Genomic DNA, 24,257 nt, shown 5'->3' with positions numbered 1-24,257 from the left:
ATGGTGCTGGAGTCTACTTCAACACCCTTGTCCCGGCTGAAGACAGGGTACCAGACTCCGTTTGTCGGATCTGGGATTTTATGCTGCAGTCTGTATAGAGAGAGAGAGTTATTGAATAGGTTCTATCTTTATACTAGTCTCCACGCTCATAGACTGAATGTTTATTACTGCATGGATTTCAATCTGACTGAAAAGCGATATAAAAATTACTACATCTTACACAGCCTATATAATGTTATTTGATTATAATAACTAATGCATCAATGACATCAATCACAGTTTCCACAGAAATATTTTGCAGCACTACTGTTATCAACATTGATTATAATCAGAAATCTGTCTCGAGCCGCAAATCATCATATTAGAATAATTTCTGATAATCATGTGACACTGAAGATGCTGCACATCACAGAAATAAATTACATTTCACATTATATTCACGCAGAAAACAGCTGTTTTAATCAGCTTCAGATAAATGCAGCCCTGGTGAGCAAAATAGACTTTATTAAAGAATCTTCCAAATCCCAAACATCTGAACAAGAGTATATAGTCCAAAACTAATTCCAATGTGGTTTGTTTGATGGGCTGAAGTGGTGACTTGTGTTTGCAGGTGATCAAGTACGGTGTGATCAGCACAGACGCTCTGATCGAAGACCTACTCCACTGGAAAACCCTGTATGTAGCAGGCAGACTACACAAACCTGTGAGTATCTCCTCCACCAGATGACCTCCAGTGTGGCACACAGACACTAAACACGCCTCCAGAGCGGCTCACAGACACTAAACACGCCTCCAGAGCGGCTCACAGACACTGAACACGCCTCCAGAGCGGCTCACAGACACTGAACACGCCTCCAGAGCGGCTCACAGACACTAAACACGCCTCCAGAGCGGCTCAGGGACACTGAACACGCCTCCAGAGCGGCTCACAGACACTAAACACGCCTCCAGAGCGGCTCACAGACACTAAACACGCCTCCAGAGCGGCTCACAGACACTAAACACGCCTCCAGAGCGGCTCACAGACACTGAACACGCCTCCAGAGCGGCTCACAGACACTAAACACGCCTCCAGAGCGGCTCACGGACACTGAACACGCCTCCAGAGCGGCTCACAGACACTAAACACGCCTCCAGAGTGGCTCACAGACACTAAACACGCCTCCAGAGCGGCTCACAGACACTAAACACGCCTCCAGAGCGGCTCACAGACACTAAACACGCCTCCAGAGCGGCTCACAGACACTAAACACGCCTCCAGAGCGGCTCACGGACACTAAACACATCTCCAGAGCTGCTCACAGACACTAAACACGCCTCCAGAGCGACACACAGACACTAAACACGCCTCGAGCGGCTCACGGACACTAAACACGCCTCCAGAGCGGCTCACGGACATTAAACACGTCTCCAGAGCGGCTCACGGACACTAAACACGTCTCCAGAGCGGCTCACAGACACTAAACACGCCTCCAGAGCTGCTCACAGACACTAAACACGCCTCCAGAGCTGCTCACAGACACTAAACACGCCTCCAGAGCTGCTCACAGACACTGAACACGCCTCCAGAGCGGCTCACGGACACTAAACACGCCTCCAGGGCGGCACACGGACACTAAACGCCTCCAGAGTGGCACGCGGACACTAAACACACCTCCAGAGCGGCACGCGGACAATAAACACGCCTCCAGAGCGGCTCACGGACACTAAACACGCCTCCAGAGCGGCTCACGGACACTAAACACGCCTCCAGAGCGGCTCACGGACACTAAACACGCCTCCAGAGCGGCTCACGGACACTAAACACGCCTCCAGAGCGGCACACGGACACTAAACATGCCTCCAGAGCGGCACACGGACACTAAACACGCCTCCAGAGCGGCACACGGACACTAAACACGCCTCCAGAGCGGCTCACAGACACTAAACACGCCTCCAGAGCTGCTCACAGACACTAAACACGCCTCCAGAGCGGCTCACAGACACTAAACACGCCTCCAGAGCGGCTCACAGACACTAAACACGCCTCCAGAGCGGCTCACAGACACTAAACACGCCTCCAGAGCGGCTCACAGACACTAAACACGCCTCCAGAGCGACACACAGACACTAAACACGCCTCCAGAGCGGCTCACAGACACTAAACACGCCTCCAGAGCGACACACAGACACTAAACACGCCTCCAGAGCGGCTCACAGACACTAAACACGCCTCCAGAGCGGCTCACAGACACTAAACACGCCTCCAGAGCGACACACAGACACTAAACACGCCTCCAGAGCGGCTCACAGACACTAAACACGCCTCCAGAGCTGCTCACAGACACTAAACACGCCTCCAGAGCGACACACAGACACTAAACACGCCTCCAGAGCTGCTCACAGACACTAAACACGCCTCCAGAGCGACACACAGACACTAAACACGCCCTTCAGAGCGGCGAACGGACGCTAAACAAGCTTCCAGAGTGGCACACAGACACTGAACACGCCTCCAGAGCGGCACACAGACACTAAACACGCCTCCAGAGCGGCTCACAGACACTAAACACGCCTCCAGAGCTGCTCACAGACACTGAACACGCCTCCAGAGCGGCTCACGGACACTAAACACACCTCCAGGGCGGCACACGGACACTAAACGCCTCCAGAGTAGCACACGGACACTAAACACACCTCCAGAGCGGCACGCGGACAATAAACACGCCTCCAGAGCGGCTCACGGACACTAAACACGCCTCCAGAGCGGCTCACGGACACTAAACATGCCTCCAGAGCGGCACACGGACACTAAACACGCCTCCAGAGCGGCACACGGACACTAAACACGCCTCCAGAGCGGCTCACAGACACTAAACACGCCTCCAGAGCGGCTCACAGACACTAAACACGCCTCCAGAGCGGCTCACAGACACTAAACACGCCTCCAGAGCGGCTCACAGACACTAAACACGCCTCCAGAGCGACACACAGACACTAAACACGCCTCCAGAGCGGCTCACAGACACTAAACACGCCTCCAGAGCGGCTCACAGACACTAAACACGCCTCCAGAGCGGCTCACAGACACTAAACACGCCTCCAGAGCGGCTCACAGACACTAAACACGCCTCCAGAGCGGCTCACAGACACTAAACACGCCTCCAGAGCGACACACAGACACTAAACACGCCTCCAGAGCGGCTCACAGACACTAAACACGCCTCCAGAGCGGCTCACAGACACTAAACACGCCTCCAGAGCGGCTCACAGACACTAAACACGCCTCCAGAGCGACACACAGACACTAAACACGCCTCCAGAGCGACACACAGACACTAAACACGCCTCCAGAGCTGCTCACAGACACTAAACACGCCTCCAGAGCGACACACAGACACTAAACACGCCCTTCAGAGCGGCGAACGGACGCTAAACAAGCTTCCAGAGTGGCACACAGACACTGAACACGCCTCCAGAGCGGCACACAGACACTAAACACGCCTCCCGAGCGGCTCACAGACACTAAACACGCCTCCCGAGCGGCTCACAGACACTAAACACGCCTCCAGAGCGACACACAGACACTAAACACGCCTCCAGAGCTGCTCACAGACACTAAACACGCCTCCAGAGCGGCTCACAGACACTAAACACGCCTCCAGAGCGGCTCACAGACACTAAACACGCCTCCAGAGCGACACACAGACACTAAACACGCCTCCAGAGCTGCTCACAGACACTAAACACGCCTCCAGAGCTGCTCACAGACACTAAACACGCCCTTCAGAGCGGCGAACGGACGCTAAACAAGCTTCCAGAGTGGCACACAGACACTGAACACGCCTCCAGAGCGGCACACAGACACTAAACACGCCTCCAGAGCGGCTCACAGACACTAAACACGCCTCCAGAGCGGCTCACAGACACTAAACACGCCTCCAGAGCGGCTCACAGACACTAAACACGCCCTTCAGAGCGGCGAACGGATGCTAAACAAGCTTCCAGAGTGGCACACAGACACTGAACACGCCTCCAGAGCGGCACACAGACACTAAACACGCCTCCAGAGCGGCGAACGGACGCTAAACAAGCTTCCAGAGTGGCACACAGACACTGAACACGCCTCCAGAGCGGCACACAGACACTAAACACGCCTCCAGAGCGGCTCACAGACACTAAACACGCCTCCAGAGCGGCTCACAGACACTAAACATGCCTCCAGAGCGGCTCACAGACACTAAACACGCCCTTCAGAGCGGCGAACGGATGCTAAACAAGCTTCCAGAGCGGCGCACAAAAATTTATATTCATGATAAAAAAAAGCCAATGGATTTTCCTAGGACTTCTACAGGCCTACAAGTCACATTTTTAAAATCCTTAGGTTTTCCAAAAATTGAAAATGCTCTATGCCACACTGATTGTGTCAAAGCAGCTTTAGTGTCAAACAGAAAATAATGTGTCCATAATACAAAAGGACAATAACAAAGAGTCCCTTCTCCACCTAAAGTCAGATTGGGTCCACTTACACTTCCTAATAAAGATCACTCTTGTATTGTCTGATGCGATGCTATATTTTTCTGATGCATGAGCTCATGAGTTCTTGATGTGTTTAGAGAGTCAGTGAAAGTGCTCAAGCGAGAGTAAGCCCATGTTAGGCATGTTTTTTCTCTCTCTAGGTTCGGATTCTGCTCCAGAGTGAGCCTGGAAAACTGCGGGACGCTCTCGTAGGGAATCTGAAGAGTGCCGTGATCGCTTCGTTTCTCATGCTGCCAGAGAGTTTCTCAGAGGAAGACCTGTTCCTGCAGATAGCAGGCTTGTCCTACTCTGGTAAAAGCTTTATGTGTCGATTTGACATTTTTACCTGAAGAGCTTTTAAACAATTCCTCAAGCAGCTCGTCTTTCTGTAGGGGATTTCAGGATGGTGATCGGTGAGGATAAATCCAAGGTTTCCAACATCGTGAGAGAGAACATGACGCATTTCCGGAAGTTATATAACAATATTCTTCAGGAGTGCCCTCAGGTGGTGTACAAGCCTCATCAGGGCCGGCTGGAGGTGAGACTCCTGATAGTTCACTCCCTTCAGGCTCAAGCGCTCAGGCTTCTAGTGTGGGACTCTGTATCGTCTAGTGATGGCCAGTCCCACAAAAACAGCCTCTTATGCATATATGATATATATGGTTTGATTACATATTTCCTCGATACATAACTATTACTTCGAGAGGATTTGGCTGCTCTGCGCCATGCCTAACAACGAGTCTGTTTACTCAAATACAGTATGTGTTGCACAGAAATATCAAGCCATTTCTTGCCAAAACTGTGGGTTTGTTCAAATGCTTTTTTGTTATTGTTGTGAAAGTGTGACCTCTAGTGGGGAAGACTTTGTGAATAAATAAGGAGGATCCATGAAAGCAGCTCCAGTGTTTATTTTCAGGATGTCTGTATGTTTTCTGTTCACTAGGTGGACAAAAGCCCGGAGGGTCAGTTCACGCAGCTCATGGCTCTTCCTCGCACTCTCCAGCAGCAGATCACGCGTCTGGTGGAGCGTCCCGGGAAGAACCGAGACGTGGAGGAGATCCTGCTGCAGGTGGCACAGGACCCTGACTGTGGCTCCGCCGTGCAGCAAGGTCAGACACCACGCACTGTAAACCACCAGCCACACCGGAGAGCTCGAGCTCACTTCAGTAGCATGGAGTAAACCATTACACAAGATGAATGAAAGGGCAAATGCGCCGTGGTTTCCCAGGACTCGCCGAACTGGCCGGCTGGGTTTTGGTGGTGTTGAGTTTCTCCGGCTGCCTCACCCACACGTCTCATTGTCATAATAACCGCCAGTGCATTTCTCACAAACACCTGCGCGAGGCCATGCACAGCACTGGAAGCTGCAAGAGCATTTGCATTGGTTTTCAAGAGCTGCTGCATTCACAATGACAGTAGAGAGTCTCGATTTCAGAATTGACAATCTCTTAAAGACCTCTTCTGTAATTAAAATCAACAGATATTTAATGATATTTGGGTCTGTCACTATTCAGAATGCATTGCATCATTTAGTAATCATTGTATTTCACTTTGTAGTTACCTTCAGTGTAATTTACAGTTCATTCACTTTAATATAATCAATTGATTTTAGTTATGTAATACTTAAATTAGATATGTCCATTCACAAATAACTCTTAAAAATGGTAGTAATTCTGCCTGCTGTTGGCAGATGACTTGTATTGAATGCTCAATGATGCTTTGTTGGATGAATGGCCGTATCATATCTAATTATGCTTTTTTCACAGGCATTGCGTCAATCGTGAAAGCCTCCAGTATAACACAGAGTGCCAAAGGAATAGCCACCGCTGGTAAAGGACCTCTAGACTTCATGCTTTTCATTGTATTAAAGACTGAAATGGTTGAGAGATGATCTTCAGTGTTGTAGAACACGCACGCAACGTTTCAGTAGAAAATAAGTGTGATACAATCATTTTATTAGATGTCTTAACACAATACTCCACAATAGACTGAAAAATATAAACTTCAGAAATCTTGACATACTTTGTCTTGAGAGAAGGAAGGGGTTAATAAGTCAATTTTGAAAAAATACCAGATAAACATTACAGAATCAGACTTTTAAATGTAATTATAAACTTTTTATTAATAAAAATATATTTTAAGGTCCCATTAACAGCAGCACCAGCAAAACGCCTAATGAATGCATGTTTCATCCCAGCAGTCAAGAATCACTTCTTCTGCACTGATTTCAGGTTTGAACTCTTTCCTTAGGTCTCGTCAAAACCGTGTCCTACAGCGCGAAGAAGCTGCAGAAGATGTGGCGAGGCTGGCGCAGAAGAGCCTCGTGACATAGTCTTATTTATTCACAATCGACTAATGACTGAAGCAGTGATTCATTCTCCAATGCACAATATTCCTGAGAAAACGTCAATAAAGGTTTTTAAGTGTGATTGTAAAGTGTCTTTGTTCATTGGCGGACTTCCCTTTCACCTTGTACCTGTTGCAAGGATGTGACGTCACGCGTCTATTAGCATAATGTATGCTGATCTCATTCCGCTGACCTCGACCAATGGGAATGCTGGACTCCCATCACCTGCTAGGAAGAGAATTCCATCATTCCACGCATTCCTCCCGGCGCTCGCGCACCGCGCTCCGGCTGCTCCGCTGGACTTCTGTCTCTGCTCGAGATCTTCATCCGCTGTGAGCTCGGCGAGCCTCCAAAGTGGCGCTTCAAGGTGGGATAGAGTTTAAATTCGTGTTTTTTTAAATATATGCAACACTACACTTGTAAGAAAGTGTGAATATATATGTGCTTTATGATCACTGCTCAAGGAAAAGCGCTCCCGCGTCTTAAAGACACTTGTTGTTACTGTGCAACACTTCCCGCGGAATGATTTACCAGACATTATGTGTGAGTTACTGTAGTTTCATATGCGACCACATTAATAAGTAACGCTAGTAAAACGTTGATGATTTTCTCGCAACGCCCTCATTATAATGCGCTGCTGCCATAATAACAGAGGTGCGTGCTTTTACTGTAACTCGGTTTGCACCGCGGACACGAAAGCGCGTGGAGGTCTCTCAGCTGTGCTCGCGCTCTGTGGAATGCAGTGCAGTGTGGGAAGTGCTCCAGACCTCACATGTTTGCAGTGCTCATTCTGGGAGTCCATGAGAAGAGAAAACATGCCACGAGCCTCCTCCCAGCGTCACTTCTGAGCGTAAATGCATGTGCTGATTTCTGACCCGAGGTTAACAGTCTGATTTTCCGTGCTCAGGGTCTGACCCAGGATGGAAACGCCTTTGGATGTTTTGTCAAGAGCAGCATCTTTAGTGCACCAAGATGATGAGAAACGTGAGTTTACCAAAGTGTTGCATTTCAGACTAAAGTTGTTTTTGTTTTATTCCTGTAGGCCATGGGTTCGATTCCCAAGCAGATGCATTAATGCAAAAAACAAAACAAAAAACTATCCATACTGCATTTCAAGTTTCTTTCTGCCAAACGCATACATGTAAATGTTCAATCAATGTTTCATTTCTGCCCTTTGATGAGGTCTTAGCTCTTTAACTAAATGAACTATCTAACAGGATCTGCATTGCTCTGAAAGTATTGCTCATAGAGTAAGTGTGTTTCCACCTGTGTGGCTCAGGGCTTTGTCCTGCATTGAGTCTGTGATCATTTACATGAGAAATGTCTTCAGATAATGCCCTGGTCTCTCTGAGATGTCCTTCACTGCAGCGGTTATGAGCGTTATGAGACTGAACGAGCCGTGCTGTTAGCTGTCATGTGTCCGGTTTGCTCCGGCCAGGCCGTGCTGTTCCTCCCTGGGATGTGTTTTCCATCAGAAATTCCTTCCTAGATTAAACACCAACAAATCCTGCTCGACACGCGTTCAGTGTTATTGGAGTTCATTGTGCAACATCTACATGTTTGCAGCGGCCCAGCGTCTGGCTCTGTTGGGCTTGTGTTGACAAAGCAGAATTCGGTTAGAAGTACAAAGTGTGGTTTGCAAGTCACTTTCTTCTGAACCTCTTCAAAGCTGCTAGAATCACTAAACTAAACTTTCATTGGTCAAACAAACAGATGAACCAGTGCTGCTGCGCTCATCTGCTGAAACAAAGCCAGAAACATCTCACAGTGTTTGAATGTGCTGCAGATCTGCTCACCCTCAATCCATCCCAGATCAGGATGAGTTTGTTTCCTCATCAGGTTTGTGGAAATGTGTCATTGTATCAGTGTCTCATCAATGGATGCTCTGTGATGCATTTCTCCAAATCTGTTTCAATTAAGATATAAAATCATTGATGTCTTGACTGGCCTGAAGATGAGTAAACATGAGTCTATAAGCTGGTATAGGACACATTTACTCCTAGGTCCAGAGCTCTCCTCTAACGGGGTCATGGTGTCAGAGAGTGGCTGGTTCCAGTGACCTGATGGGCTCCAGTGGGCTGATGTCATGTCTTTGTCCCCTCACAGTGCGTCTGAGCTGTTTGCACACAGTGCTGGCGCTGCGAGCTCTGATCGCTGAACACTCGAGGAGAGCGTGGTGACTCAGTGAGGCGCACGTTTGGCCCAGACTCGAGCGTTTACAAGCCACTGCAGCGCAGCAGCTTATTGCATTAGATGGGAGAGAATGATTACACTGAAGGTGTGGTTGTCTTTGTCAGTCTGAGACAGGTGACGGCCTGCTCGAGGCAAAACAGTGTCTTCTAACAGAGTCACACCAACAGATCCTGCTCGTGCTGTTTAGATCTCTTCTACAGTAACTCCGTCTCTCAAGGCTAAGATCTCTTCCGGACAAACTGGACGACATTTGTACATTTTTGTTGTCGAGAGAAACAGTCGAGTGCCAGAAGTGTAAAAGTTCTGCTTCAGGATTGATTTTTAGTAACACCTGTTAAATACAAACCTACCATGAGCTCTGAGGTTATGTTGCTTCTGCTGTATCAGTGTCATTTCCCTTTTATTTATGGTGAAGAACTACATTACCCGAGAGAGAGAGAGAGAGAGAGATGAAGAGCAGAGGCCTCTTAGACAAATCAATAATTCATAGTATAGCATATTAGATATCATTTTAAATGGACAATTCTTAACAATATCTCACACATGATACATTATAAAATGTCACTCAAAGTTTAATATTTTGTTAATTTACCTACAACAATATTTTCCTTTTTTTTATTTATTTATTATTTTTTTTTCTTCTCGTTTGTTACTAATATTATTATTATTATATTGTTTTAATATCTAGTTTACTATTAGGTGTTAGTTAGGATATAAGGTGTTTGTCTAATTTTTGAACAGATTACACTTGGAGATGAAATCGTTTACAATAACATGTTGGAACATTCAAGGTCTGAGATCATCAGCTTTTGGTTTAAAAAGCAGAAACTCAGATTTTAATAGAGAGTTAAAAGACTCTGACATCATAGTTCTACAGGAGACATGGTGCAGAGAAGATATTTCCACTGGTCGTCCTCACGGCTACACTGAGATCATTATATCATCAACAAAAAATCCCACAATAACTCAAGGCAGAGATTCAGGAGGCATGATTATATGGTGTAAATCAGAACTGAGCCAATCCATCACAGTAATTAAAAAAGAAGAATCTTATATATGGTTGAAACTTAACAAACAGATGATTTGTGCTGAGCAACATGTCTACATATGTGCCATCTATATACCTCCATCAGAATCCCCCTACTACAACCCAGATATCTTCTCTATTCTTGAGGAGGAAATTAACCATTATAAAAGCATGGGAAATGTATTAATCTGTGGGGACTTGAACGCTCGAACAGGGGAAAGAGCTGACACTATGAACACCCAGGGAGACAAACACTTACCTGGAAGCACCTGCTTCCCCCTCCCTGAATGTCCTTCTAGAAAGAGCTTTGACAAGCTTACCAACACAAGCGGTGTGCAGCTTTTACAGCTATGCCGTACACTGGGTCTGTACATAGTCAACGGCAGGCTACGAGGGGACTCTCTGGGTCGCTACACTTACAGCTCAGCTCTTGGCAGTAGTGTGGTAGATTATTTCATTACAGATCTAGATCCAGTGTCTCTCAGAGCTTTCACAGTCAGCCCCCTCACACCCCTCTCAGACCACAGCAAAATCACACTATATCTTCAAAGGGCCCAGTCTAAGTCTAGAGCCCCCAGTGCCTGTGAACTGTTCAACAGCACATACTCATACAGATGGACCCCAAACAGCGTGGGCGCGTACCAAAAGGCACTGGAAAATCAAAACATATATGATTTAACTCATTTATTTATAAATGAAACATTTCCCCAGAATAGTTCTGGTGTAAATTCAGCTGTGGACAAAATCAATTCAATATTTCATCATTTGGCTTCATTGTCTAATTTGAAAGCCTCCAAACCAAAACTTCAACAAATGAACAGTAACAAATGGTTTGACACTGAATGCAAAAACCTAAGGAAAACTTTAAGGAAATTATCTAATGAAAAGCATAGGGACCCAGATAACCACAATATACGCTGTAAATATGAGGCCACTCTGAAACAATACAAGTACACCCTAAAAACTAAAAAAGAACAACACAACAAAAAGCAACTCTGTGAAATTGAGGAATCTTTAGAGTCCAACCAGTTCTGGGAGAAATGGAACAACCTAAACAAAACCCAGCAGGATGAATTGGCCATTCAAGATGGAAATACTTGGATTAATCACTTTAGTGATTTATACAGTACTATTACAAAAAATAATGATCAGTACAAGATACTCACAAAATTGAAAACTCTGGAGGCGGTGATAAAAAACAACCAAAACCCTCTAGATTACCCTGTCACAGAACAAGAGTTAGCAGAGGTCATCCAGTCCCTGAAAGGAAAAAAGGCTTGTGGTGTAGATGGAATCCTCAACGAAATGATCAAATACTCGGATCATAAAATCAGATTGGCTATACTAAAACTATTCAATACAATTCTATCAACTGGAACTTTTCCAGACATCTGGAGCAAAGGCTTAATAACCCCAATTCATAAATCCGGAGATAAATATGACCCAAATAACTACAGAGGAATATGTGTATCCAGTAACCTGGGAAAAATATTCTGCAACATCGTTAATAAACGACTTGTCAACTTGCTTGATGACCACAATATTCTACATAAATGCCAAATTGGTTTTTTGCCAAATTGCCGCACAACGGACCATATATTTACACTCCAGACTCTAATTGATCAAGAACTAAACATTAAGAAAAGAAAGGTATATGCCTGTTTTGTTGACTTCCAAAAAGCCTTTGATTCCATCTGGCACGAAGGCCTCTTCTGTAGACTACTCGAAAGTGGCATTGGAGGAAAAACATATGATTTGATTAAGAACATGTATACAAAAAGTGAATGTGCCGTAAAGATTGGAAACAAACAAACAGCGTTCTTCTCCCAGGGCCGGGGAGTGAAGCAGGGGTGCAATCTCAGTCCAATTCTCTTCAATCTATATATCAATGAATTAGCAAAGCAGTTAGAGAGTTCCACGGCACCTGGCCTCACCCTGAACAACACCGAGATCAGAGCTCTGCTGTATGCAGACGACTTGGTGTTGCTCTCACCTACTAAAGAAGGCTTGCAGCAGCACCTTAACCTCCTGCAGAGATTCTGCCAGACCTGGGCCCTGACAGTAAACACAGCGAAGACTAAGATAATGATCTTTCAGAAACAATACAGAAATCAGGTTACACACAATTTCTATCTAGACACCACTAAATTACAACACACAAAAAACTACACTTACCTCGGCCTCAACATTACATACACAGGGAACCTCAACATGGCTGTGAAAGATCTGAGGGACAAAGCGAGGAGGGCTTTCTATGCAATAAAAAGAAACATTAAAATCTATATTCCAATTGAAATCTGGCTAAAAATTTTCCAATTTGTACTAGAACCAATAATTCTATATGGTAGTGAAATTTGGGGGCCAAAACTTAATAATGAATTTGACAAATGGGACAAAACAGTCATAGAATCTTTCCATACCGAGTTCTGTAAGAGCATCCTACAGGTGCAGAGAAAAACACCCAATAACCTGTGCAGAGCAGAGCTCGGCCAATACCCCCTCTTACTCAAAATACAAAAAAGATCAATTCAATTTTACAATCACTTAAAGCCCTAACCTTGCAGGAGCTGAAGCCAGAGAAGAGTCCCCTCAGCCAGCTGGTCCTGAGACTCTCTGCAGTCACCAGTGCCCAGCAGCCTCAGGACAGCAGCGCCAGCTCAAGCAGACCACACCACATTAGCAACAAGCAGAAAGAAAAATATATCCAATACTGGAAAGAAACCACCAAAAAACAAAGTAAAGTACAATGCTATCTGACCCTAAAAAGAGAATTCACACTGGCAAATTACCTGAGAACAATAAAATGCCCTAAACTGAGAAAAATATTGACAACATACAGACTGAGTGAACACAGCCTGGCCATAGAGAAGGGTCGCCACAGACAGAGCTGGCTCCCACCGGAGGAGAGACTCTGCTCCCAGTGTGACCGGGGACAGATCGAGACAGAGCTGCACTTTCTGACCTCATGCCCCAAATACAATACAATCAGACAAAAACACTTTGAAAACATTTCCCAAATATACCCTGAATTCGAAAACATACCAGACACACAGAAACTCCCATACATACTGGGAGAAATGCCCAAATGTGAGATAATTGCTGCAAAGTATGTCTTTACATGCCATGAAATGAGGACAACCAGTGGAACCTCAGATGGATAAATAATTGTATATTTTGATTGTTTGACGTATATATATATGTGTATATATATATATATATATATATATATATATTTTTTTTTACATTTGATACTGATTTCTTTTCTTCTTTTTTTTTTTTTTTTTTTTTTTCATTTTTGTATAAATGTATTCATACATTTGTTTACTGTTTAATTTTATTGATTATTTGTTCATTGCCTATGTAATTGCCAATGCTTTGGCAATACTGTACAAGTCATGCCAATAAAGCTAATTTGAATGAGAGAGAGAGAGAGAGAGAGAGAGAGAGAGAGAGAGAGAGACAGAGAGAGAGAGAGAGAGAGAGACAGACAGAGAGAGAGAGAGAGAGACAGAGAGAGAGAGAGAGAGAGAGAGAGAGACAGAGAGAGAGAGAGAGAGAGAGAGACAGAGAGAGAGAGAGAGACAGAGAGAGAGAGAGAGAGACAGAGAGAGAGAGAGAGAGAGAGAGAGACAGAGAGAGAGAGAGAGAGACAGACAGACAGAGAGAGAGAGACAGAGAGAGAGAGAGAGAGAGACAGAGAGAGAGAGAGAGAGAGAGAGAGAGACAGAGAGAGAGAGAGAGAGAGAGACAGACAGAGAGAGAGACAGAGAGAGAGAGAGACAGACAGAGAGAGAGACAGAGAGAGAGAGAGAGAGAGAGAGAGACAGAGACAGAGAGAGAGAGAGAGACAGAGAGAGAGAGAGAGAGAGAGAGAGAGACAGACAGAGAGAGAGACAGAGAGAGAGAGAGAGAGAGAGAGAGAGACAGACAGAGAGAGAGACAGAGAGAGAGAGAGAGAGAGACAGAGACAGAGAGAGAGAGAGAGAGAGACAGAGAGAGAGAGAGAGAGAGAGAGAGAGACAGACAGAGAGAGAGACAGAGAGAGAGAGAGAGAGAGAGAGAGACAGACAGAGAGAGAGTTTGTGTGGGCTCTGCTGTGTTCATTCTTACACCTGCAGTCCAAACAGGAAGCTGACCTTTGACTCCCGGGCCATTTCTCTTTCCTCTTCATGAAGGATTGATATTTCTGTGTTGTTGTTCTGAGGAAGAGAGGACACCGCTCCATCAGTGCGTGTGTCTAGAGCTCAGTGATCTGAACACCTGTCTGTTTGATTTATTAATGCCTTCTCTCTGACCTCTGTAGAGCAGCGTCTAACGGTGAAAACAGGCTGTTTTCAGTGGTTTTGTGTCGACACACATCTCCTCGAGGACTCTTGGGTTGTTTCAGCAGCACATGTGTGAACCTGGGTTTTTTGGGTCAGAGGTCAAAGGTCACTGAAGTCAGGCACACAAGCTGCTGTTCTGACAGATTCCAGAAAGAAAAGGCTAGCAGCAATGTGAAAACTGTTCTCTCAAACATCACAGCAGTGTAAAACACTGGAATTTTTCAGAAAAACTCAACCAAAATAATATGGGGTATTAATCTCACTTCTGGCTGATCTCCAGAGCTGCTATGAGAGCTTCATTTTTATCTCACATTTCTATGGATTCCCTTTTAATGATAAATTAATTGTTGGAAAGCAAAAATCATGTCTTGTGTATTAAAACCATGGAACTTATACAGTTTAACATCAATGTATTACAGGTTTATCAAACAGTAATGCTTTAGGGCCTATGAAATCGGTTTTATTATTCTTTTCCAAATTTAATTTTATTTCCCCCAGTACTGTTAAGTTAAATTTTAATAATTAAAGAGCGTGGCTAATCAGTTGAATTCAGGAGTGACTTTTTTTTTTTCTTTTTTTTTTTTACAATAATAGAACACTAAGAATTATTAAAATAATTATATTTTTTGTAGATTTAATATATATATATATATATATATATATATATATATATATTTAAAAAAATCATGATTTAATACAAAATTATTATATTGATGGTAAGCAAGTCAGAGCATTAAAAAATGAAAAGTTTAATGTTTAATGAAAAGTTTTATCTTTTAAAATGTAATCAAATGATATGTTTATTTATTTTCTGAATCATTTTCAGAAATCATAGGACCGTAGTAAATCATAAAATACAGGAAAACAAACTGCTGTATTGCTTGTATTTGCACTTCTTTATTATTATCATCATTTTACATATTTGTGATATTTGGGTTTGGGTTTTTTTTTTTTTAAGCCAGAAAGTAGTTACCTTAGCAACCATATAACGACACCCTAGAAACTGCTCAGAACACCTTAGCAACAGTCTCCTCCATCGTTGTGGTGTGTGTGTGTGATTTGCTCTGTCAGAAAATCATCAAAAATATGGTTTGCATTGCAAAAGAAAGTTGTAAAGCACTGTCCAGATTGAATATAAGCTCCTGGTGCTGACACAAACACACACCTCTGAGAGGATAACCATTGCATCTGTTTAACGTTGTTTGTGTTCATATGTAAAAGACAGATGTATATTTCTTTGTTCTCGCCCCAGGAGTGGCCTCTATCTCTATAGCGAACACTATTAATAATTTCCCTGCGCTCAATGGCTGGTGCATCATCATCTTACTGACCAGCAGCGGGACGGATCTGGTTTCTTTTCCAAAACAACCAGAACAATACAGCGTCCCTAGAAACGGGAATATCACACCTTCGTAAGCTAATATCTGAGCTGTGCCTGGCTGAGCTTTTACTGGATAATTTGGCTCTCTTTCACACAGATGTATTGTATGCGTGTGAGTAAACGATGACGGAGTTGCATAATGTTAATCTCAAATGAAGAGAAGCAGTCATGTTGAGGGTGATTGTGTGTTTAGACGAGTTTGATCTGGTCCTGGAGACACCGAGGCTGTGAAGTGTGTGTTTCAGCTTCTGATGATCTAGTTATGAACTCGTCTCGTCTGATGCTTATACAGGGGTCCTTAAAAACTCGTACAATTCAGATTCAGCAGGTCTTAAATATTTTCAGTCCATTACGCTCTGTGAGAGACTTTTTTTATGGAGAAATCGAATCAAATAAGTGTAGGACATGAGTAAAAGAGCTGAATGAGACGCGTAAAGACACTCGCAGAAGAAACCTACTGAGGTAAAAAAAGAATCACGTAATTAAGACAAACATTGACTGTTTTGTTCCATTTCACCAACTAAAATAGTTTCTAAACTACCAAACAGCAGGAGTATTGCTCAATCTACAAGCAGCTCACATCTGTTTAGTTTCTGAATGATTCAGGGTTTTGAATGAATCAGTTAATTGAATGATTCAATGACTCACTCGTTAAGTGATTTACCGCCAGTTTGTAATTACAAGCATGTATTTACCCCCAACATTTCTTATTTGTATATGAAAAACTGTATTTAAAACTTTAATCTCATAACATCATTTATTGCAGTTGTAATTGTGCAATGTTAATTCATTTGTTTGCATACATTTAATAAGAAAAAAGATAAAATATACAGTTTAACAGAACACAGATAAAATATTGCTTCAGTATAAAGTTTACGCCACCAGAAATCTCTCTTATTTGGGATATGAAAAGTTTGCTCTTTATCTTAATTAGCATTTCTAAAAGCAATATACGTATCTTTTTACATTTATCAAATTCAATATTACATTACACTTGTGAGAGGATTGGTCTTAAATGTAAAATCCGATGGTGTTAAAAGGTCTTGAATATAACTTGTTCATATCTGTAGACACTGTGTTATAGCAGCTGAAGGATCGCTGGGAGAATGAATCAAGATGAACACATTACCACCTGCCTCACATCTGAACAAAAGTGCTGTTTACTAAAGCATTAACAAAACGTACTGATGACGGATACGATGATACTGATGAGAACAGAGAGAGTTGAGCAAGTCTTCTGAAGACACACTGCTTCAGCTCTCTCTCTGCTCTTCGTTAAAGGTTAACTGGCTTTAATGTTGGCTAATGTGCTACTGATCCAGTTAGAGGAGAGTGGGGTAAGATGAGCCACTTGCTTAAGCTGAAAATGAGCAAATTAATAATATTAGTTTAATTTGATTACCACACGGACATCTCTCCTTGTGTCATAGGGAAGCTGTGTCTTGTCAAGGAGGACATGAATTATGTTTCAGAAAACACTGAGAGAGAGAGAGGGATAGAGAAAAGCTCTTTTTGTGATTCATAGTTTAATGAAGAAGCAGGGACAATGTTAACATGAGAATATGCAGTGTAGTGAAATAAATGAGATTCATTTTACACACATTGATCGTTATTTAACAGTTTTGGCATAAAAATGCTTCCAAGTTTCTTGTGTGTAGTTATGAGATTATATGATGTGTGTAAGATGAAGAGAGTGATTGGTCCTGGTTTATCTGACCTTGATTTAAAGCTGAATTGGTTCTCATTTGAAGTGCTTAGTTAACAAACTGGCAACAAAAAAATATGCTCCAAGCCATTATTTAAAAGTCTTCTCAGAGATGCAAACGAAAAAGATGCACGGTTTTGCTTTATAATGTGGGAACAGAAAATATCCCAACAGGAGCCGACCATATTCATATTAATGACTAGTAGTTTTCTAAAATGTACACTTAGTCATTTAGCAGACGCTTTTATCCAAAGCGACAAGAAACTGAGAGCATTAGAAGGAATTAAACCTAATCTAATTATTGCAAATAAGAATAAAGGACATTTAAACTCATATTAAACTGCTGGACAGAGCAACTGGAACAAACTAATACAAAAAATATCACAAATGTTTCTGTTATTTAAAATAAAGCTGAAAGGACACATTAGATGAAAACTTTAATTCGGGTTTTTCCTGTAGGCTGCTGTCCTACTTTAGTTTGTGTTGTCGTGTCTGGACAGGATGTGACGCCACCAGAGAGCAGCAGAGGCTCATTAATATTCACACCCGTCTGTCTCGCGATGACTTCGTCTTCAGATTAATCGTTTATTAAAACATCTTTCGTCGTTTACAGCTGTGAAGGAATGTTGTCCTGTGTTGTGGACTTTCTGTTACAATGACTGTTTATTTTAATTGTCGTGTAATTTGACGATTTGGACTCGAGAGAAGCACATTGTAATGTGTATTTGAGGATGAGGAGGAGGAAAAGGAATAATTATTTACTTTTATTGTTGTCGGTAGTATATTGGTGATTTGTATAGTGCCTTTTAAAATGACTGATGTTTTAATTTAATAATTAATAGTGGATCCCTATAGAGTTGATTCTTTTTAAACTGATTTTGATGTCGTTTCTTACCATGGTATAGTAACCATGGGTTTGGGGTTTTTATTTGTGGTAAAACCATGGGTAATTTTTGTAAGGGTCCTGTATTATTCAGTATAAGCAGTGGTCTCTAATGGGATAGCTGAAAAAAAAATGTCTCTCCTTTGTAACTTTTCGTTGTTTTGTATATGTTTGGGGGTTGGGGAAGTCTCGCGGGATTTGGCGAGGAGGCGCGCGCACGGGACTCGGAGCGCTCGCGGGCTGCGTGTCAGTGCAGTCGACTTACAGCGGGCTGTGAGGAGCACTGGCGCGACCCTTTGTCCTTCACTACAACTCTTTTCACACGCTCAAACCTCGGAAAGTTTCTTTAAACTCGCGTTAGAGTGCTTCTACTCGCTAGGCACTCGAAGGGGACGGGTTAAACTAGTTGTTTTCGCCCTGTTTGAAGTTAAAAGGCTGGGCCTTTACACGCGCTCCTGACGAGAGAAAAAGAGAAGCCGCTCTTTCTGAGATTAAAAGTCCATAAATGCTTTTTAGCAAAATGGACCTGTTGAACTACCAGTACTTGGACAAGATGAACAACAACATCGGCATCCTGTGCTACGAAGGTAAAACAAACCTAACAAACAGACACTTGATTTCTCGCTCTTGTTTAACGAAGGGAAGGATTTGTCAGTGAAAATAACGGACACCGGTGACGTCATCGCCGCAGATTTACTTCTAATGTAAACATTAACTTGCAGAAAACGATAAGTTTAAGAGAAATGACTGAAAAGTTACGCGTTTGTGTTGTTCGTAGTTTAAAAGGCCGTTTTACAACCCTAAAAATGTATAAAAGTAACGTATATTACGTCAAAACGAACGGCGTTTTAGCTATAATTATGCATGCTGTTTGTAAGAGCTTATTTGTTTCAGGTTTATTTGACAGAAACTATGCACATCAGTTATACATTAATGTAACATACAATATCCCTGGACTGATGGTAAAATTGTCACCCTAAAATATAAAGAATTAATTAACACATAATGTTTACATACTCCAAAATACATATACAATAATTCACACTATTCCTAAAAAATAAATAGTAAACCATTACAAAACCGAAGATAAACACTTAAAACAAATCTTTATTCACTTGTTGATTTTAAAAGGAATTGCTTCATGAATATTATATGACGCAGTGCTGCTTGATTGTAATAGTATGACGTCAGTAGCATCATTATCAGAAGCATGTTTTCAGTTGTGTGGGAAATGAGCAGAATGTGTGTAGATCTGCTGCGATCCAGAGCATTTACTCTCACTGTTACTCACCATCGGTCGTTCTCTCCACTGATCCTGAAGTTATGAAGCATCCGTGTTGTGGAGCATTCAGTCTGGTTGGTGTTATCAGAGCGTCGTATGCTGTCGTATACTCGCTCGCTTTCATCTGACTTATAAAGCAGAGCTGTGATTTGCTGAATGACATTTAGCTTGTTCTGTAAAGTGATGCAGGTTTGTCTTGTCATCTGTACATTTCCATGTTTAACATCAGCCTCCATTGCAGCACATTTGATTGAGTTTTTATTTGAAGCCACTAAAGCTGGTTGTAGTTGTGACAGATGTTTTTTGTGTTGTGGGCATGTCTGAATATTCAGATGTTTGCTTCATAACCTGTGACAATACTTCCTCTGTGTATGCCTGTGAGTGATGCCAAAGGTTGCTTCTTCCTTGGCCGGAGACTCCTGTGTTTCCAGATAACTCTTCAAAACGTTCTGTGGAAAAGCTCCAGCAGCATGTGTGTGAATGGCTGGCGTGTCTCTCCATGGTCCTCTTCGAGCGGATGTGGGGCGCTGGAATGCTGTCCTCTCCACAGTCCGGTCACATGACCCGGTGACAGTGGATGGAAATACACAATCACAGCCGGGTTTTGCTCGCTGTTGCACGGCTGCCGCTTCAGCTATTTATAATGTGTGCCAGAGAATTTCCTGAGCACATGGCTAATCTATTACAGCTTCTGCAAGCCGCGCATCATCCCTTAAAATAGCTCTGTTTCTGCATCACTTCTTGGGGTCAGGACGTGCACAGTGCATTTCTCTGCTGAAAGACCTGGCTTTGCTGAACTTTGCTTTATGCTTTATCGGGAACTGAATGAACTCGGCCTTTCAAAGGGCACAGACAAACTTTATTATCTTTGCACCAAGGATGATTGAGAGCTCATTTACCATGGACTAAGACTATAAAAGTGAGCAAGTTGATGAAAATACCGTCTTGTGGAGATTGAATGAATTGTGGAAGGTTATTGTACACAATGCTGACTTGAAAATGTGAAAACAGAAATGTTTATCCACTGACACTAGGGGAGATAAGCACATCTGTTAATGGTGCTAATAATCACAATAATCTCAATAATATATATATATATATATATATATATATATATATATATATATATATATATATATATTGTCTAGATTATCTAAAGAACTCAAATGTGTGTGTATGTATGTGTATATATAAAATCAGTAAGTGGTTTAATGTTTTTGTAAGAAGTCTCTTGTGCTCAATAGGGCTGTATTTATTTTATCAAAATATTGGAGGGAAAAAAACAGTAAAACTTTGTAATATTATGCATTTTAAATGTTTTTTTTTTTTTTATGTGAATGTGTTAAAGTGTAATTTATTTCTGTGATGTGCAGCTGTATTTTCAGCATCATTCCTCCAGTCTTCGGTGTCACATGACCTTCAGAAATCAGAATAATATGATGATTTATCATCAGTTAAATTTATCATCAGTTTTTGGTGCTCACTATGTATAAATAAACAGTATAAACTATCGTTCAAAAGTTTGGGGTCAATACAGAAATTCAAAGTTTTATTCAGGAGTTTTTGATTAAAAAAAGTGATAGTTAAGACTAAAATTATTAGAAAATAATTTTATGTTGAATAAATGCTGTACTTTAGTTTTTCAGGATTCTTTGATCAATAAAAAAAACTAATGCATCAGTTTTTTTTTTTCTTCTAACTAGTGCTCCTACAGATCCCTCTGCCTCACCTGCTGAAGGTTTCAGTGAATGATTTGAGTTTGGTGTCAGGCGCGTTCAGGAGGAAAGCATGCTCTGCTCCGTGTTTCAGACGTAGCCTGCTGTTCTCTGCTGTGGATGGCTGCTCACCAGCTGAGCTTAAATTGAAGCAGGGCTGAAACGCTGACTGTCATCTTTCCTGCTGAACAAAGGCTAAAAAGGCTGCTGGTAACCGAAAGATTAGACCCCCCACTACACCCATACCTGTTCAGCAGTCCCCTCTGTGCTTCAAAAGAGAGGCCTGGTTGTCCTCGCTTGTATGAATTGGGGCACATGCTGTCTGCTCAGAGAAGATCAGATTTCAGTCGCTGTAAAGCAAAGGAGGCCATTGTTCTGCAAGCATCAGCAGTATGAAATCTTGGGTTTGTTTCTTTTTACTGCGTGCTGCCAAGAAGTTGCAAAAGTGTAATTTGCATCAGAGGTTGTGTCTTATTCTGATCTTGTGTGAATGTAGGAAAAGAAAGGAGGTGGGCTCAACATCTGTAGCTCAATCTCATTCTGGCTTGACGTTTGAAGTCTCCAGTAGTAGGGGCAGACTTTGATCACTTACGCTCATAATCACAGTCTTTCAACAGATCAAACATTGGCCACATCTCTTCTAAGGCTGATAGTCATCTTTTATGGCTCCTGCAGTTCCCAACAAAGGTTGCTGTGAGGTTTTAGCATGCTTTAAACATCCCAGAAAATACAGACTCACCGAAGTGTGAAATTCAACAGGTTGGCTGAAGTTGATGTCTTTTCTTCAGGTGTTTGCGTGCTATTGTGCACTTCAGAAGTTTTGCAGTGAGGAAATCATGCTAGAGATTAGTTTTCCCTGAGGGAGACGGGTAAATTAGTTTCTCAGTCCCACTTCTCACAATCTAACTTCACACCAAATCAATGAACATGTGCATCCTCTGAGACATTGAGCCTTGTCTGGATCAGGAACGTCAAGCTATGTTTATGTAGATCATTGATTTTTCAGTGTGAACACAAACTGAAGCCCAAATGCTGGAGAAATTAATATATATATTTTTAAATAACTCACATAATGCCTGTGTAAATAATGCTAATTATTGTGTGGTTATTTGTCCAGGGGAAGACAATTAGTTTACTGAAAAAGACAAAGAAGGCAATAATAGTCGCTGTGAATGAGAGTGAAAATGTGTCTATGAAGCTACTCAGCATTTCCACAAATGCAGAATGAATTAGCGGGGCTTCTGGTTGAGTATCTGTAGTTCATGATGTCACAGAACAGAAGCACTGATAACAGGAAAGTCATGGCAGTGTGAATGAACAGAAGCATGCAGCTTGAAGCTGGTGAAATTTTCCAAACTATCTGTCTGAAGGGATCTTCTGTGCTTGTGGTGTGTTTTGAACCACAACCCTTTTGCTGATCTGATTTTTGACCACTGTCAAATACAGCAGCACTAGCTGCTTACTGCATGAGTCTTTTTATAATGTTTGAGAGCTTGCATTCAGTCTTTGCATTTCACCAAATCACAAGTTTTATGTATTTGCCATTTTTTTAGTACCACTTCAGTTAAGGTTCCAAGTGAACTGTACAGTTACCAAAACGTGATGTGTAAACTTTGCTGATCACTGATTGGCCTGAGAGAATCATAAAGCAGCACATTGATGATAATCAGAAATGTATTTTGAGCAGAATTAGAATTAGAGTGATTTCTAAAGGGTCATGTGACACTGAAGACTGGAGTAAAGTATGTAATGAATAAATGACATTGTTTTGGTCTGCTTTTTGGTTTTATGTAACATGCATCCTGACAATGTGGCCATGCAAGGCGGAACAGATTGGTTTGAGATTTAGAAAAAACCTGGTGTGAAAATTTTGAAGCCATTTTTCTCATTTCCAGTGTTGGTTTGGTTACTGCATTTTCATATTCTAGAGCAGAATAGACCATGCAAATGAAACTCCAGCACTGTTTGGACAGTAGTAGTTACTCTGGTTTCAAAGCCATTTTTGGATCACTTTATTCTTGTATAGGCCTACTCTTTTTCTCCTCATTGATGATGCTAGAAAATGTAGTGCCAGTAAAATCATCAGCTATCACCTGTAAATACTGAAGATATCACATCCTCATGTAAAACTCTGCATTTGTCATTTAAGTCCTGTTCAAATATCACCTTTTACAATGCCTACCTATTAATGTGTGTTGAAACCGTACTGTAGTTCAGTGTTTCCTAACCCTGTTCCTGGATGCACTCCAGCAGTTCACATTTTGGTTGTCTGTGTTATCGGACCCATCCATTTCCAGTCATGGAGTCTGAGCTAATGAGCTGAAGGAGGTGTGTTTGATTAGGAAGAGTGTAGTGTTGCTGTTCCTCCAGAAGCAGGGCCAGGAAGCACAGCATTCAACAGCTGTCTCTGTACAGTTTTCTTCACTCGTAATGAATGAATGGTCAATAACTTTCACAACAGTGCAAGTTCATCTCCTCATGGCTCTCTGGAGACTAACTCAGATAAGCTATCATGTGTCAGGAGCCGTGTGGACGTTTACTGTGTGCTTGTCTAAAGCAGCGCAGTCTTTTCTCTATTAGCAGCTCCAGCCCTGCCAAAAACAATGATGTCATCGCCGTTGCCATGGAGCGTGGACAGACGAGCCGAAACATGACAGTCAGGAAAATAGGCCACTTGTTTTGGGAAGTACCTCGTGAGCTCGTCCGTCTGAGCTTTATCATTGATTTACTGGAGGCTGAATGCGAGTGAATGTGTGCATGGCTTATTTTATGAGGTTTTTCTGTGGGAGGGACACCTGACCAGGTTATTTTTTACCATCTCTGTTTATCATTTTACTGTAAATAACTGCAGCACTGTGAAATCCAGGTCTGGCATAATAAATGGATCTTATAAAGTTTCTCA

The 24,257-nt window shown here is 42.5% G+C and overlaps 2 protein-coding genes across 3 annotated transcripts in view; both read left to right on the top strand.

The window, feature by feature from the left end:
• Positions 1–6,926, top strand: part of tamm41 (TAM41 mitochondrial translocator assembly and maintenance homolog) — a 7,525-nt gene extending 599 nt beyond the window's left edge. Inside the window, exons 2-8 of the mRNA XM_059528896.1 lie at positions 1–47; positions 611–703; positions 4,659–4,809; positions 4,890–5,035; positions 5,441–5,606; positions 6,264–6,326; positions 6,748–6,926. The exon at positions 1–47 is cut by the window's left edge and continues 136 nt beyond it. Of these exons, the coding sequence (XP_059384879.1) occupies positions 1–47; positions 611–703; positions 4,659–4,809; positions 4,890–5,035; positions 5,441–5,606; positions 6,264–6,326; positions 6,748–6,824 (743 nt within the window). The 3' untranslated portion in view covers positions 6,825–6,926. The remainder of the gene's footprint in view (positions 48–610; positions 704–4,658; positions 4,810–4,889; positions 5,036–5,440; positions 5,607–6,263; positions 6,327–6,747) is intronic.
• Positions 6,927–7,063: 137 nt separating this feature from the next.
• The window catches only part of LOC132119149 (transcription cofactor vestigial-like protein 4), a 29,041-nt gene continuing 11,847 nt past the window's right edge, over positions 7,064–24,257 (top strand). The window contains exons 1-2 of one of the 2 annotated variants that reach the window (XM_059528898.1): positions 7,064–7,211; positions 7,752–7,828. In XM_059528898.1, the coding sequence (XP_059384881.1) occupies positions 7,765–7,828 (64 nt within the window). In that variant the 5' untranslated portion in view covers positions 7,064–7,211; positions 7,752–7,764. Of the gene's footprint in view, positions 7,212–7,751; positions 7,829–18,586; positions 18,946–24,257 lie in introns of those variants that run through there. The other variant, XM_059528897.1, reaches the window with a different exon arrangement.

The sequence above is a fragment of the Carassius carassius genome, chromosome 38, assembly GCF_963082965.1.
Source record: "Carassius carassius chromosome 38, fCarCar2.1, whole genome shotgun sequence".
NCBI classification, from domain to species: Eukaryota; Metazoa; Chordata; class Actinopteri; order Cypriniformes; family Cyprinidae; genus Carassius; species Carassius carassius.
This window is presented reverse-complemented; position numbering and strand designations above follow the sequence as displayed.